Genomic DNA, 15,972 nt, shown 5'->3' with positions numbered 1-15,972 from the left:
GGGTTCTGCTGTTTTCTGAGCCCAAAGCACAGGTGGCCTCCAGCACGGGTAGCTTTCAAGCAACATCTTATCCTTTCGGTGAACATTGTTTTAAAAAAAAAACACATCCATGGAATCTTTTCAGTTTTAACACAAGACCTCAAAAGAATAAAATATTTTTTAAAAATGGAAGCACTTTCGTAACAATGTTCAACATCACTGAAGTCACATTTGGTTGCGAATTGCCTCAATCGTGTGCAACATTGGTCAGTTGTCTCGTTTGCTTCTTGCTTAGTGTGTCAAGACAATGGTTTCATATATAGCGTTTTTCTTGGGCGTGAAGTAAGTCATTAGTGCATATTTTGCTATGTCATAGTCATTTTGCTCAGGCGTAAGTGTCTTAAAAATATCTTCTAAATCTTCACCTGCATAGTGTAGGAGGTCTTTTTCCTTGTGTCATCTGTGATTGTAAAACCTGTCATCGTGCCACTTTTGCCAATATGAGAATACAGAGGATGGCTCTGAATGCACATCAAAAGGTGGTAGGTTGGGCATAGACAACGCCATATTGATCAGCAATGCAGTGATAGTGCATGATTAAGGATTAGGGATTGGTTTCTTTTTAGAGAAAACCTCTGCAATGATGCAAGATTTTTTTGATTGGATGGTTATTTTGAAGAGATCAGTGTATGACTATACACTGTACATACTTCCTGTGTGTTGCTAACAGTCTCCAACATAAAATGTTGCCTTCAGAAAAGCAGGCAAAATCCTTCCAAAAAGTTTCATACCTGAAAGCAATATTTTCTCTTTTTCACTATCCGTTTTCTATTTACCTTGTCATCACTGTGATGTTCTCTGAACTGAAGTAGGGTTCGGCCAGGCTTAATAAGGGATAAGAGGCAGTAATGGAGCTGTTTGCACACCATGGATTTTTTTTTTACTTGCACTTTCCCTTTGCTGGCTCGCGTGTGTGCGTGGTAGTCTCAAGTGGACAAAATGTACAATGCAGTTTTGAAACACTATAGAGAGATTGGTGAAGGTGGAATTGTTCTTGGAGCAGAGAAGGTTAAAAGAAGATCTAATTTAGGTATTCAAAATTATGAGGGATTTTGATCGGGCAGGTACGGAGAAACTGTTTCCTCTGACAAGTGGGTCGGTAACGGATCATAATTTAAAATAATTGGCAAAAGAACTAGAGGGGAAATTGAGAAATTTCTTAACAAATAGGTTTGTTAAGATCTAGGATGCCTGAAAGGATGGTGGAATGAGATTTAATCGGAACTTTCAAAAGGCCTTGGGATTTGAATAAAGAGAACCACTTTGCTCTGTTATAGGGAAAAGTTTGGGGTATGGGAGTAAATTGCACTGCTCTTTCAAAGAGCGTGACCAGCTGAGTGGTCCCCTTCTGTGCTACAAGATTCTGTGATTCTCATTTTACTACTCACATTTTGAGTTTTGTTAATTTGCTTCCAGAAACTTCACACAGAAGAAGGCAAAGAGTACATTTATGAGAAGCTGTGCCTATGTGCTGGAGGGAGGCCGAAACTGATAGTCAAAGGCAATCCGTACGTGTTAGGAATTCGGGATACTGACAGTGCAAAGGTAATACAAACTCCTAATGAAACCATAGTTTTCACACAATCCAATATGTTCAAAGAAGAATTTTTTTTTCCACAAAAGTAACTTTGTTCTGTGTGAATGATACTGATACATAATATCTAAGCAGCAATGTGTTACATGTGAATAAAGCATTGTGTTCAGATGACATGAATCTAGATATTTTTTCAATGTGATCTGAACTCTGAAATGAATTATATCCTTGAAATATGCTTATTCTGCTTACAGTGAGTTGGTGAGGTGATTTCATTCCATTTTCTTGTCATTTCCTTCTACAATTTCCAACACAGAGGCAACAACTTGCATTTATATAGAACCTTTAATATAGTGAAGCATCCCAAGGCACTTCACAGGTGTGTACCCAGACGACAATTGACACCGAGCCAAAGAAGGTGACATTAGGACAGGTGACCCCTCTCTCTCTCTCGTCTCTGTCTCTGTCTGTCTGTGTCTCTCTCCCTCTCTCTCTATGTAGCATCCGCCTTGTCCGAATGTTACTCATTGTGGCTTATGCGATGATATCACTGGGGCAAGTGAGGAGGCAGGCTCCAAGAGCTACCTCAGCCAGTACAAGGAATGCAGAAAGTTAGCGTGCAGGTACAGCAAGCAATCGGGAAAGTAAATGCCATGTTGGCCTTTACTGCAAGGGTATTCGAGTATAAGAATAAAGAAGTCTTGCTGCAGTTGTACAGGGCTTTGGTGAGACCATATCTGGAATACTGTGTGCAGTTTTGGTTTCCATATTTAAGGATGGATATTCTTGCATTGAAGGCAGTACAGCAAAGTTTCACTAAATTGGTCCCTGGGATGCGAAGGTTGTCCTCAGATGAAAAGCTGAGTAAATTGGGCCTCTATTGTCTGGTGTTTAAAAGAATGAGAGGCCATCTCATTGAAACATACAAGATTCTGAAGGGTAGATGCTGAGAGATTGTTTCAACTGGCCAGGGAATCTAAAAGACGGGGGCACAGTGTCAGGATAAGGAGCCGATCATTTAGGACTGAAACGAGGAATTACTTCACTCAAAAAGGTTGTGAATGTGTGGAACTCTCTACCCCAGAGGGTTGTGGCTGCTCCATTGTTAAATACATTTGACACTGGGATAGAAGGATTTTTGGTGTCTCGGGGAATCAAAGGGTATGGAGAGCGGGCGGGAAAGTGGAGTTGAAGCCCAAAGATTAGCCATGATCATATTGAATGGCGGAGCAGGCTCGATGGGCCATATGATCTACTCCTGTTCCTATTTCTTGTGTTCTTGAATATGGGAATTGAATGCACACTGTTGGCATTGTTTTGCATCTTAGTTCCATACACGCTACAAATGGTCGTATATTTAAAAGGAGGGAGGGTGGGATCACCCCAGATTTCCCTTCGCTCCGGCCTCCTGAGCACCCAGTGAACTTAGCGTCCAGGTCACTGGAGGGCCCACAGCAGTTGTTCAAGCCTGGGTCTTGACCTGAAACAGTCCAGAAAACTGCAGGCAGGTACGCACAATGAAATAGGCCATCTTGTAAAAGGGACCGATTTATAACACTAGGGCTATTTTCAGATGGTGACACCAACTTCCCACCTGTGTTGTATTCGAGCATGGTATCATTCTTCCTTCACTTAATTGCAGTTATATATCAAAATTATTAAAATAAGCTCATCCCAGCCTGAGCCTGTATGTTCTGACAGCATCAGAGTACATGATACCATTGCATCAGGAATCTCGCTCTGCTGTACTTATGACAGTGGAGTTGGAAATTTATTTTCCATGGTCTCTAGCCAAAATGAATGCCAGTTTACATAATGACTTTTTTTGGATTTACGTCCACGTTTGTTTGATTCCCATAAGATGGTCATGGATGTATCATAACTAGAAAGGTGTGCATAGGCTAGTTATAACAAAGGTATTGTAATAGGAAGAGGCAGCGATGTAAATACCATGTTTTTTTGCTCCTGTGATCTTGGGGAACAGCAGTCATTGCATATTGTGAACCTATTCCAATTGTACATGTCTGTAATTAACCAGACTAATGCAATCTTGAGATGCTAAGTGATAAAAAAAATTTTAATTTTCTTGCACTAATGTTGTCCATAAATTTCTGAAGCACGGTAAATGTGATAAAATGAACACCAACTGGAAGTGCTTCAGTGATCATGACTAATTTATCATTATGTCCACGGCATTGTTTATTTGGGCTGACATGAAATATTTTGCAACTATTTCTTGCAAAAACTTGAGACTTTGTTAGCAGTTTATGAATGTGGCAGAGGCCTTGGTGCAGGTCCAATTTACAGAATAGGTGGTGAAATTTAGGAACTTATCAAAGTAGAATGTGTTAGGGGATGTAGTTGATCCTTCTAGCCCTTCATAGCCCTTGACCTTGACCTCTGACCCTAACCTTGGCCTCTGACCCTAACCATTGACCTTTGACCATAGCCTTTGGTTATTATATTGCTGCTATTACTGGGGGAATTATTTTTAAATGTAGTAATTTTATTTTAAATACCTAATGACAAATAGAGGATTCAGTTTTTGGTCTTTGATATTGAGAGGATTTCAGTCTATTTGGCTTTAAGGGATATAGTTTTTTTATATAAAAAAAAGGATGATTTTTTTTCTTCTAATTCATTGTTTTATTTATTACGGAAATAAAATTTAAAAGCAAAATTTAGTAAAAATGCTCAGTAATAACTAACTTACCATAACTATTGAATAGTACCTAGAAAATTAAACAAAAATCTGTTTTAATATTTAATACTAATTTTATAAGATACCTGCAATTAAAAATAGGTCAAATTGACATCAAATTTAGATTAGATTAGAGATACAGCACTGAAACAGGCCCTTCGGCCCATCGAGCCTGTGCCGAACATCAACCACCCATTTATACTAATCCTACACTAATCCCATATTCCTACCAAACATCCCCACCTGTCCCTATATTTCCCTACCACCTACCTATACTAGTGACAATTTATAATGGCCAATTTACCTATCAACCTGCAAGTCTTTTGGCTTGTGGGAGGAAACCGGAGCACCCGGAGAAAACCCACGCAGACACAGGGAGAACTTGCAAACTCCACACAGGCAGTACCCGGAATCGAACCCGGGTCCCTGGAGCTGTGAGGCTGCGGTGCTAACCACTGCGCTACTGTGCCGCTCCATCAGCTATCGTATGGATTCATTATGTAATTTCTTTGAAAAATGATCCATTTATTTATTGTTTTAAAAGGGAACTTTGGGCTTGGAGAATATCGAGCTATCTCAATCTGGGTCGGGGGTCAGTATAGAAAAGATAAATGATTTAGCGATGGGGTGATAAGGAACATGATGTTACTGGGACTTGGGGAGAAAGGCAGCAGCATAGTATTGAACTTGGGAAGGGAAATGTGGTGGCATAATGTTGGGGCATCAACGAAGGTCGAAACTTATGCTGTACAAGAGCAAAGTAAGTTTTTAAAGAAAACAGTTGTGGTCTAGTAGAATGTATGGTTAAATTTAGATAATCCTTAAAAAGGATAAAGAGGCACTGGAGAAGGTGCAAAATCATTTTGCAAGAATGATACCAGAACTGAGAGGTCATAACGATTGTGAAATATTGAACAGGCTCCGGCTCTCTTCTCTAGAAAAGAGAAGGTTGAGATGTGACCCGACAGAGGTTTTTAAGATTATGAAAGGGTTTGATTAAGCAGTTATAGAGAAGACAAAGAACAAAAGAACAAAGAAAATTACAGCACAGGAACAGGCCCTTCGGCCCTCCAAGCCTGCGCCGATCCAGATCCTCTACCTAAACATGTCGCCTATTTTCTAAGGGTCTGTATCTCTTTGCTTCCTGCCCATTCATGTATCTGTCTAGATACATCTTAAAAGACGCTATCATGTTCGCATCTACCACCTCCGCTTGCAACGCATTCCAGGCACCCACCACCCTCTGCGTAAAGAACTTTCCACGCATATCCCCCCTAAACTTTTCCCCTCTCACTTTGAACTCGTGACCCCTAGTATTTGAATCCCCCTCTCTGGGAAAAAGCTTCTTGCTATCCACCCTGTCTATACCTCTCATGATTTTGTACACCTCAATCAGGTCCCCCCTCAACCTGCGCCTTTCTAATGAAAATAATCCTAATCTACTCAACCTCTCTTCATAGCTAGTGCCCTCCATACCAGGCAACATCCTGGTGAACCTCCTCTGCACCCTCTCCAAAGCATCCACATCCTTTTGGTAATGTGGCGACCAGAACTGCACGCAGTATTCCAAATGTGGTCGAACCAAATCCTATACAACTGTAACATGACCTGCCAACTCTTGTACTCAATACCCCGTCCGATGAAGGAAAGCATGCCGTATGCCTTCTTGACCACTCTATTTACCTGCGTTGCCACCTTCAGGGAACAATGGACCTGAACACCCAAATTTCTCTGTACATCAATTTTCCCCAGGACTTTTCCATTTACTGTATAGTTCACTCTTGAATTGGATCTTCCAAAATGCATCACCTCGCATTTACCCTGATTGAACTCCATCTGCCATTTCTCTTCCCAACTCTCCAATCTATCTATATTCTGCTGCATTCTCTGACAGTCCCCTTCACTATCTGCTACTCCACCAATCTTAGTGTCGTCTGCAAACTTCCTAATCAGACCACCTATACTTTCCTCCAAATCATTTATGTATATCACAAACAACAGTGGTCCCAGCACGGATCCCTGTGGAACACCACTGGTCACACGTCTCCATTTTGAGAAACTCCCTTCCACTGCTACTCTCTGTATCCTGTTGCCCAGCCAGTTCTTTATCCATCTAGCTAGTACACCCTGGACCCCATGCGACTTCACTTTCTCCATCAACCTACCATGGGGAACCTTATCAAACGCCTTACTGAAGTCCATGTATATGACATTACAGCCCTTCCCTCATCAATCAACTTTGTCACTTCCTCAAAGAATTCTATTAAGTTGGTAAGACATGACCTTCCCTGCACAAAACCATGTTGCCTATCACTGATAAGCCCATTTTCTTCCAAATGGGAATAGATCCTATCCCTCAGTATCTTCTCCAGCAGCTTCCCTACCACTGACGTCAGGCTCACCGGTCTATAATTACCTGGATTTTCCCTGCTACCCTTCTTAAACAAGGGGACAACATTAGCAATTCTCCAGTCCTCCAGGACCTCACCCGTGTTTAAGGATGCTGCAAAGATATCTGTTAAGGCCCCTACTTGTGAGGAATCTAAAACTAGGGGCCATAAATGAAATAGTCACTAATAAATCCAGTAAAGAATTTAGGGGAAATTTCTTTTTCCAGAAAGTAATTAGAGTATGGAACCACATGGTTGAGGTGAATAGCATATATGTGTTTAAGGGGAAGCTTGCTGAGTAAATAAGGGAGAAAGTAATAGAAGGATAAGCAGAGAGGGTTAGATGAGGTAGGGTGGAAGGAGCGTTAATAGCAAAACAGACAAGTTGGGCCGAATGAACTATTTCTGTGCTGTAAATTCTATGTAAGAATATGTTCCTATCATTAACCCTGCCAAACAATGTTCATCAGCAAGAGTGCTCAGGATTGCCTTCAAAGTTTTGTTTTTGCAAAATCTCATTAGAAGGAATTAAGAATTGGAAATTCTGGCACAGAAGAAGCCACTAGCCCTTCATGCCAGTGCCAGTCTATTCTTAAAACAACTTAATCTTGGTTCAACAAATCAAAATTGTACAGATTTTTAACAGTTCCCTCCTCCATCTAACCCTCTTCATATATTTTACAGTTGCAGCAACAACTTGCCTTTATATAGTGACTAGCATAGAAAAACATCCCAAAGTGCTTCAGAAGCGGCATTAGCAATAAATTAACATCTTGCAAAGGAGAAGATATTGGGAGAGTGACCAAAAGCTTGGTCAAAGAGGTGGTTTTTACAAAGGGGCGAGGGGTGGAGGAGTTCCAGAAGGTGGAACTTTGGGGATCCCAGAGGTAATGGAGCAGAAAGTTAAGCCATAACTGACGGTGCTCTGGCTACAGTTGAATGGTTAAGAAGAAAAGTGAATACCCTCTCTTTGAGGGAGAGGCAGGAAGGCATCGGAGAAGGTTTGTATGGTCAGCCGTAGAGAGGTCAAGGAGAGAGAATGCACCATGATCGTGGTCACAGCACATGTCATTTTTGAATCTGTTAATGACTATATTGCTGCTCTGTCAGGAACTGAAAGCTTATTGGAGAGATTCAAAAATGGAGTTGTGGGAAAGATGGGCTCGGATTTGAGGGATGGAAACAAATCCAAGGACTTTGGAGATGGGGCAATAGTTTGAGGGCCCGAGGTGTTGAGGTTTTTTTTGAAGAGGGGAATGATTTTGTAAGGATGGGAGACAGTACCTCGGAGGGGGGGAAGGGGGTCGCAATTTCAAGTGTTAGCATGCAGTAAAAGATTGAACAGGCCCAGTGCCTGAAAACTACTGAAGACCCTGTCTATAAATGAAGCACTAACATTCCAAACTATTCAACAGATTACGACAAACTCTACTCTGAATAGAGAGGCATTAAGTATAAGTTGCTTTCTTTAACCATTGTGTAAAAACTAAGGCTGCGTTTGCTGACAATGCAACCACTAGAGGGCGCAGTACTTGCACATGGGCAAATGCAGCCTCATGCACTGAAACGTCACTGCGATGTTTTTGGCAGCTGCCAGTAGTGAAGATGGTGCTGCTCAATTTATCACAAAAACAAATGAAACTCAAATCCCCAGTGGCTGCAAACGCCACCTTCATCCCATCCCCAACAGTACCCCACTCCCTCCTGACATCGTGCTTCTCTTCGCTGCTGCCTCTCGTGCCCGTCTGCTCGCTCCCTGCCTCGCCACTTCTACCCGGCCCAGCCACTTGTGGCTTCTCCCCCACTCGCCACGCTGCTTTCTCCCCTCTGCTCTTATCTCCGCTTCCTCCTGCTTCCCGTACCCTCCCACTTCTGCTTCCCACTCCCGTACCCTCCCACCTGCTCGCAGTCTCCCTCCCCTCCCTTGCCTATCTTGTCACTCTCTTTCTCTCTCCCCCGCTTCCTCCGTGTGGGGAAGAGAGAAGGCGCTCGCGATCAGGGTGAAGGGGGGTGGGGTGAAGTGGGGAGTGAGTGGCTGACAAGAGGATGGGGGGATGCGAGCGGCCAAGGGGGGAGAAGTGGCAAGGCGGGGAGCGAGCGGGGAGCAGATGTTGCAGTACGGGATGACGTTTTCGCGCACGTATGCAAATTAGTCCTGGCAAGCCGGGTGCTGACGTAGGCTGCACGTGTGCAGCACCATACTGACAGCAAGGGTCTGTACTGCGCATGTGCGAAGCTGGTAGCACTGATGACATCGGTGCTGGGCTGCGTTGTCAGGAGTCACTTTGAAAAACGAAAGGGGAGAAAATGACAAAGACAAGCTGCAATGTGGTGGTACATCATATGCTTTGAAGTCTCTTTTTGTCTTTTCAGGAATTTCAACATCGTTTAGCTAGAGCCAAAAGAATTACTGTTATAGGGAATGGAGGTATAGCACTGGAACTGGTGTAAGTATGTTTTATCAGTGGAAAGTCTAAGTGGTAGATGAAAATACTCTAATTTGGTTTGCCAGTTTTAAATGTTTGAAATATTGGGTAGTGGGAAAGCTGAGCTCAAGGCTGGGGAGTTAGACAAAAGTCTTTTCACCTCTGGACTCAAATTCAGCCAATAAAAGCTCCTGGGTCGGACTGTAAAGGACTTATGTGAAATGAGTTTGGGCAGTTCTAAGTGGGCTTCAGATTACAGTCCTAATTAGCAATCTCATTTAGACAGACCACAGAATGGGTGGTGAGAGAAATGGAGAAAGGTTACAACAGTGAGGATGTTTTTGTGAGGTTCAGGCTGAGGTCTGTTGTTGGGGTAGATTAAGGGGATCGTGTTGAGTATGACCTGGGTGTGCTGACCCTAAGGTGCTTGAGTGGAAAGCTTTTTTTAAATAATAAAATCCATTTCCAAACACCTTGAGTTGCATACCCCATATTTTGATATAAATTGTGACATACTTCTCTTCACCTGTTCCATCAGACCCACAGTGTAAGAGTGGATGATCTTCCAGTGGCATCACTGAAGACATGGTGATGAGGAAAGAACCTAGCCTAGTAATTGTTTTCTAAATTAACAGTGGTGAAAATTTAAGATGAAGGCCATATTTGTGCTTTATTTAAAAAAGAATATTGAAGAATAGGAATCTACCACCTGGCCTGTTGACATCTAACTTTCTACTTCAGACTGTCAGCAAATGTCATGATCCCCGGTGTTTCTAGGCCTTTCTTAAGACTGCCAATTCTGTGATGATGCTCTATTCGGGCAGTGGCGTTGAGGTAGGGGGAAGGAAGTGCTATGTGATGTGCCACACGGATCATTCGTGTTACTCCTACTGTTTTTAATTTACACCAATGACTTGACTTGAGAAGTTCAGTGCCAACTAGTCAAATCACAGATAATGCTATACCTTTTGCAGAGGCAGTAGAGGGACAGTGGGATGTGAAGAGACATTCAAGAGATCACGAGAAGAGTTAGCTCCATTAAATGGGCAGAATGATGGGCGGCGCAGTGGTTAGCACCGCAGCCTCACAGCTCCAGCAACCCGGGTTTGATTCTGGGTACTGCCTGTGCAGAGTTTGCAAGTTCTCCCTGTGACCGCGTGGGTTTTCGCCGGGTGCTCCGGTTTCCTCCCACAGCCAAAGACTTGCAGGTTGATAGGTAAATTGGCCATTATAAATTGCCCCTAGTATAGGTAGGTGGTAGGACAATTGAGGGAAGGTGGGGATGTGGTAGGAATATGGGATTAATGTAGGATTAGTATAAGTGGGTGGTTGATGGTCGGCACAGACTTGGTGGGCCGAAGGGCCTGTTTCAGTGCTGTATCTCTAAATAAATAAATAAATAAATAAATAAATTTAAAAGGATGACAAATGCAATTTAATACAGATATAAGCGGTCTACGCATGGAATGTACTTTTGGTTGAAGTAATGGCAGTTAAGACCCTAGAATCATTGAAGAAACAATTGGATAGCAGGGTTCTTTCTGGATGGATGAACTAAGATGCATTTGTCTTGTAATCTCTCCCATTATTATGGTTGGTTGAGAGACTGTCCATTTCATACAAATGGAGGTAGACCTTATCCATGCTATTTAGCAAGAGTTGAACCTGCTGTGTACTTTGAATGCGAGCCAGTGGATGGTACATATTGTGTGCTGTAAATTGACGTGCCCGTTGTACTTACCAACATCCCTGGTAGCAGGCTGGGCTTATGAGTACACAACAGTAAGATTTTTATTGCGAGTGGCTAACCAACATATTTTCTAAAATTGTTGTTCCTTTGTATTTCCAGCTATGAAGTTGAAGGATGTGAAGTGATTTGGGCAATAAAAGATAAAGCTATTGGAAATACTTTCTTTGATGCAGGAGCAGCTGAATTTCTGATTCCTCAGCTCAAGGCTGATAAGCCTGAGGCTGTCCTCCCTTGTAAAAGGACAAAATACACTACAGAAGGTAATTACAGAGATGCAGCTTTTATAATCCACTTGCAGTGAATGATGTATAGATAACTTTGGACCAAATGTGCCGTTGTTAAAGCTGCATTATGCCACATTTACATACATCTAATTTTAGAATATTTGCTCTTCTAATACCTTATGGAATAAAATTAACCTGATTTAGACTGAAATTTCATTTGTTCTTGCAGTAAGCTGTGACTTAAGTTGATAACCTTCAAAGATTGATGCTTTTTTATTAATTACAGCACCACAGCATCAAGGGATGAGCAAAATGTCAAGTTGCGTTCCCTCCCTCAGGCTATATTTCTGTATAATATTTCAGAAATCATTTTTAAAAATGCAACCAAGTATCTTGAAACTGACCTGACTTTTGTTAATGGCTGGAGCCATTTGGTCTCTGGTGACCTCATGTAATATGTTGAACACCAGCACGCGTACGGCGAGACTTTTTTCCAGAGTGAACCGCTTGGGTGGAACTGAGAATATTTAAAGGATCATTTTTGAATCAGGATTTAAAATGTAGCTTATGTGGCAAATAGTCTAGATGGATAACTGCTCATTTGGTTGTTTAAAATGCAGGTTTCGAACAAGAAAAGAAAACGCCTGCTGAAGATGAAGCACATGGTAGTGCATTGGGACCGGACTGGCATGAGGGCATGAAGTTGAAAGGAGCAAAACAAGTAATCTGTTTCAACACTGATTTTAGTGATTTGTTTTCACATTTTGATTTTTCTTGCGTAAAGTTTTTATTCAAAACCCGTGCACTTGCTAGTATAAAATCGAGTCCAACACTTCAGTATAGTACTGAGTGAGTGCCGCATTGTCTGAGGTGATGTTCTTTCAATGAAATGATAAACTGAAGCCCCCGTCTGCCCTCTCAGGTGGACGTAAAACATCCTATGACCCTGTTTTGAAGAAGAGCAGGAGAGTTCTGTGCCATGTCCTGGTCAGTATTTAGCCCCCAACCAAAATCAGTGAAAACAAATTACTTGGTCATTATCACACTGCTGTTTGTGGGAACTTGCAAATTGGCTACTGTGCTTCCTACATTTCAACAGTGACCGCACTTCAAGAAAGTACTTAATTAGCTATAAAATGCTTTGAAATGGCTTGAGGTTGTGGAAGGCGCTATATAAATGCAAGTCTTTTCTTTCAGATTTCCCACAGAGTCCATGTTGAATACCAGTGTGAGATTGATGAGATTTACCTAAAGGAAGAGTTTGTATCATCACAGAAAACATCATTGTCGTTCCCAGAAAATGGATCAGAAGAAAGAAAAGGAAAAACAGATGAAGGTATTTAGGAATGAGGCTATCTTTGATTTTAATCCAAGTATTCTTTCGTTGTGACACCTGACTTCGAAGCAACAGTGGCTACAACAACAACTTGTACTTACATAGTGCCTTTAATGTAAAAAAAAAAAAAATCCCAAGGTGCTTCACCGAAGTGTTATAAAGCAAAATTTGACACCGAGCCACTTATGGCGATATTAAGGCAGATAGCCAAAAGCTTGGTCAAAGATAGAGGTTTTAAGAAGCGTCTTAAAGGAGGAAAAAGAGAGAGATGCGGGTAAAAGGAGAGAATTCCAGAGCTTAGTGCCTAGGCAGCTGAAACCACGGTTACCAATGGTGGTGTGATTAAGATCGGGAATGCTCAAGAGACCAGAATTAGAGGAGTGCCAAAATCTGAGTGTTGTGGGGCTGGAGGAGATGACCGAGATGGAGAGAAGCGAGAAGGGAAGGATTTTAAAACCAGGATGAGAGTTTTTAAATCAAAGCTTTGCTTAACTGGGAGCCAATGTAGGTCAGTGAGCACAGAGGTGACAGGTGAACAGGTCTTGGTGCAAGTAAGGACATGGGCAACAGTTTTTGATGACCTGAAATTTACAGCAGATAGAATGTAGGAGGCAGACCATGAGTGCTTAGGAATAGTCAAGTCTAGAGGTAACAAAGGAATAGATGAGGGCTTCAGCAACAATTGAGCTGAGGTAGGGGCAGAGTCAGGCAATGTTACAGAAGTGGCAGTAAGTGGTATCTTCAGATGTTGTCCCTCTCTCCTTTAAATCTGCATCATCACTCCTCTCCTCAAAAAGCCAACCCTTGACCCCATGGTACTTGCAAACTCTCAAATCCTTGAATGTATTGTTGCCTCCCAAATCCATTCCCATCTTTCCTGGAATTCCATGTTTGAATCCCTCCAATCAGGTTTCCACCCCACCACAGTACCAAAACAGCTCTTCTCAAAGTCACAAATAACATCCTATGTGACTGTGACAAAGGTATACTTTCCCTCTTCCTTCTCGATCTGTTTGCAGTTTTTGACACGGTTGACCACGCTGTCCTCCTCCAACGCCTCTCCACTGTCTGTCCTCCAGCTGAGTGATTGCACTCATTTGGTTCCATTCTTATCTAGCTAATCATAGCCAGAGAATCACTTGCAATGTTTTCTCTTCCTGCTCCTGCACCTTTATCTCTGATGCACCCCCCACCAAGGATCTATCCTGGGCCATTTCCTATTTCTTATCTCCGTGCTGCCCCTCGGTGACATCATCCGAAAGCATACCATTAGTTTTCACATGTACACTGACAACAAACTATCAAACTGCTTATCCAACATCCAGTACTAGATGAGCAGAAATTTCCTCCAATTAAGCCATTGTTTTTAGTTCCTGCTTCAAACTCTGTTCTCTGTTCTCAAACTCCATCCCTCTCCCTGGCAACAGTCTGAGATTTCCCTGTCTGTTCACAACCTTGGTGTCACGTTTGACCACAAGATGAGCTTCTGATCTCATATTCACATCACTAAGACTGCCTTTTTCTGCCTCAGTAACATTGCCCGACTTTGCCCCATCTGAGCAAATCTGCTGCTGAAATCCTCATTCATCCCTTTGTTACCTTTAGATTTGCTTATTCCAATGCACTTCTGGCTGGCCTCCCACATTCTACCCTCCGTAAACTTGAAGTCATCCAAAACTTTGCTGCCCATGCCTTACCTCACAGCAAGTCCGTTCACCTGTCACCCCTGTGCTCACTGGCCTGCATTGGCTCCTGGTCAAGCAACGTCTCGATTTCAAAATTCTCATCCTTGCTTTCAAATCCCTCCATAACCTCACTCTTCCCTATCTCTGTAATCTCCACGGATCTCACAATCCTCTTAGATATCTACATTCCTCTAATTCTGGTCTCTTGAGTAACCCTAATTTTAATTGCTCCACCACTGGTGATCCTAGTTCTGGAATACCCTCCCTACCTCGCTTTCCTCCTATAAGACATTCTTAAAACCTGCCTCTTTGACCAAGCTTTTGGTCATCTGACCTAATATCGCCTTTTGTGGCTTGGTGTCATACTTTATTTTATAATACACCTGTGAATTGCCTTGGGATATTTTATTGTGTTAAAGGTGCTATATAAATTTGAGTTGTTGTTTGTAGTGATGGCGCAGATATGTAAATGACCACGGGTCAATCTCAGCCAGTTGCCAGTGAATGAATGAATGAATTAGTTAATGAAGAGACAGCTGAACTATGAAAACCAATGTCCAGTAGTTACTATGCAGGGTTCAGTGTTCAAATTTTTTAGTCATTAATTTAAAAAAAAAAGATGAGGCTGCAATTATTACTGAAGTGTACCCGTCATATCTGTATAGTAATTCTGTAAATGCCCGAACATTTCCAATTTAAAATCAACGGCATTGCTGTTGTGATGAATGACAGCTATGGCAATCTATAGAAAGACTTCCATTTTCACTGTTCGTCAGAGAGTTCATTATGCTGTCTTGCAGAATGCATCGCAGTTCAAAACTGATGATCTTCCAATCTATAGTTTTGGGAGCCAGTGATGATGCATCCCTAACTGACTGCATAATGCTGCAAGCAAGATTCTTAATATAGACTATGATTGCTGTATTTGGTTAAGTAGAATAAACTGGCATGTTAGTGTTTAATATTCAGCTATAAATAATTGAAAGGGTAAAAATAGCCAACCAGTGCACAACTGCATTCAGTCTTCATTTAGTACTGCCTGAAGTCTTCCAATGGTATAAAAAGTGAATGAAACAGTTCATCTGGATGCAAGTTGATCAACAGTTTTGACTCCCTCTAGCACTGCACTAACAGTGAAACAAAATGAATATTATATGGCAATAGATATTACATGTGGGAAATGCTTTATTTTTGGAGCTATATAGTTGATTCAGTCCCATCCCTCCACAGATTCCCTAACCTATCATTTTAAACGTTCCAAATTAAAGAAAGACCCAGCCAAATTGTACCATCTATTAACTCCTGAATGAGACTAACCAAACCAGGTGTCTTTAGATCAACAAATTAACTGTTTAATTGGAAAAACTAAATTCTTAAACACTGCTAAGATATAAACAACATTTAAAATCTGAAAAAATTAGAGTCCTTGCCTATTTGCGCTCAGGCCAAAGTGAAATCTTCCAATGTGGAATAGTCCAAGGTTGCTTTAAGTCCTCACAGCTGTCCGATGGGGGAAAAAAAGGTTCTTCAACAGTAGAACAGTTCGTAGTCTAATTCAGTGGTTGAATTGATGCTCTTCTTTTCCAGCGATGAATTTTAACAATTACAGTTCAGTAGTTAAAGGAATTGGTTATTTTCTTTTAAGAAATTAATCTGGCTTGACATCAGAATTCTGAGTGTGTGATAAATAGAGTTTAAATAAATTGAGAGAGAGAGCTGTCTTTTCCTTCAGTATATCCAGGTCCAGCTGTCTGTCTGTGTATGTGTTAACATTCTCTCCAAAGCCAGTTTTTCAATTAGTTTCAAACGTAAATCGGCAACAATGTATCTCTCGATCCTCAGACTGAGTGGCTGTATCCTGGACAACCAGAATGCACTCTTTGAATC

General features: G+C 41.7%; 1 protein-coding gene across 2 annotated transcripts in view; it reads left to right on the top strand.

Moving 5' to 3' along the window:
- Positions 1-15,972, top strand: part of pyroxd1 (pyridine nucleotide-disulphide oxidoreductase domain 1) — a 64,202-nt gene that overhangs the window by 23,281 nt on the left and 24,949 nt on the right. For both annotated transcript variants that reach the window (XM_068058924.1, XM_068058925.1), the window contains exons 4-8: positions 1,456-1,584; positions 9,038-9,111; positions 10,940-11,100; positions 11,685-11,785; positions 12,262-12,400. In XM_068058924.1, coding sequence (XP_067915025.1) covers positions 1,456-1,584; positions 9,038-9,111; positions 10,940-11,100; positions 11,685-11,785; positions 12,262-12,400 — 604 coding nt within the window. The remainder of the gene's footprint in view (positions 1-1,455; positions 1,585-9,037; positions 9,112-10,939; positions 11,101-11,684; positions 11,786-12,261; positions 12,401-15,972) is intronic.

Source organism: Heterodontus francisci, chromosome 27, assembly GCF_036365525.1.
Source record: "Heterodontus francisci isolate sHetFra1 chromosome 27, sHetFra1.hap1, whole genome shotgun sequence".
Classification (NCBI taxonomy): Eukaryota; Metazoa; Chordata; class Chondrichthyes; order Heterodontiformes; family Heterodontidae; genus Heterodontus; species Heterodontus francisci.
This window is presented reverse-complemented; position numbering and strand designations above follow the sequence as displayed.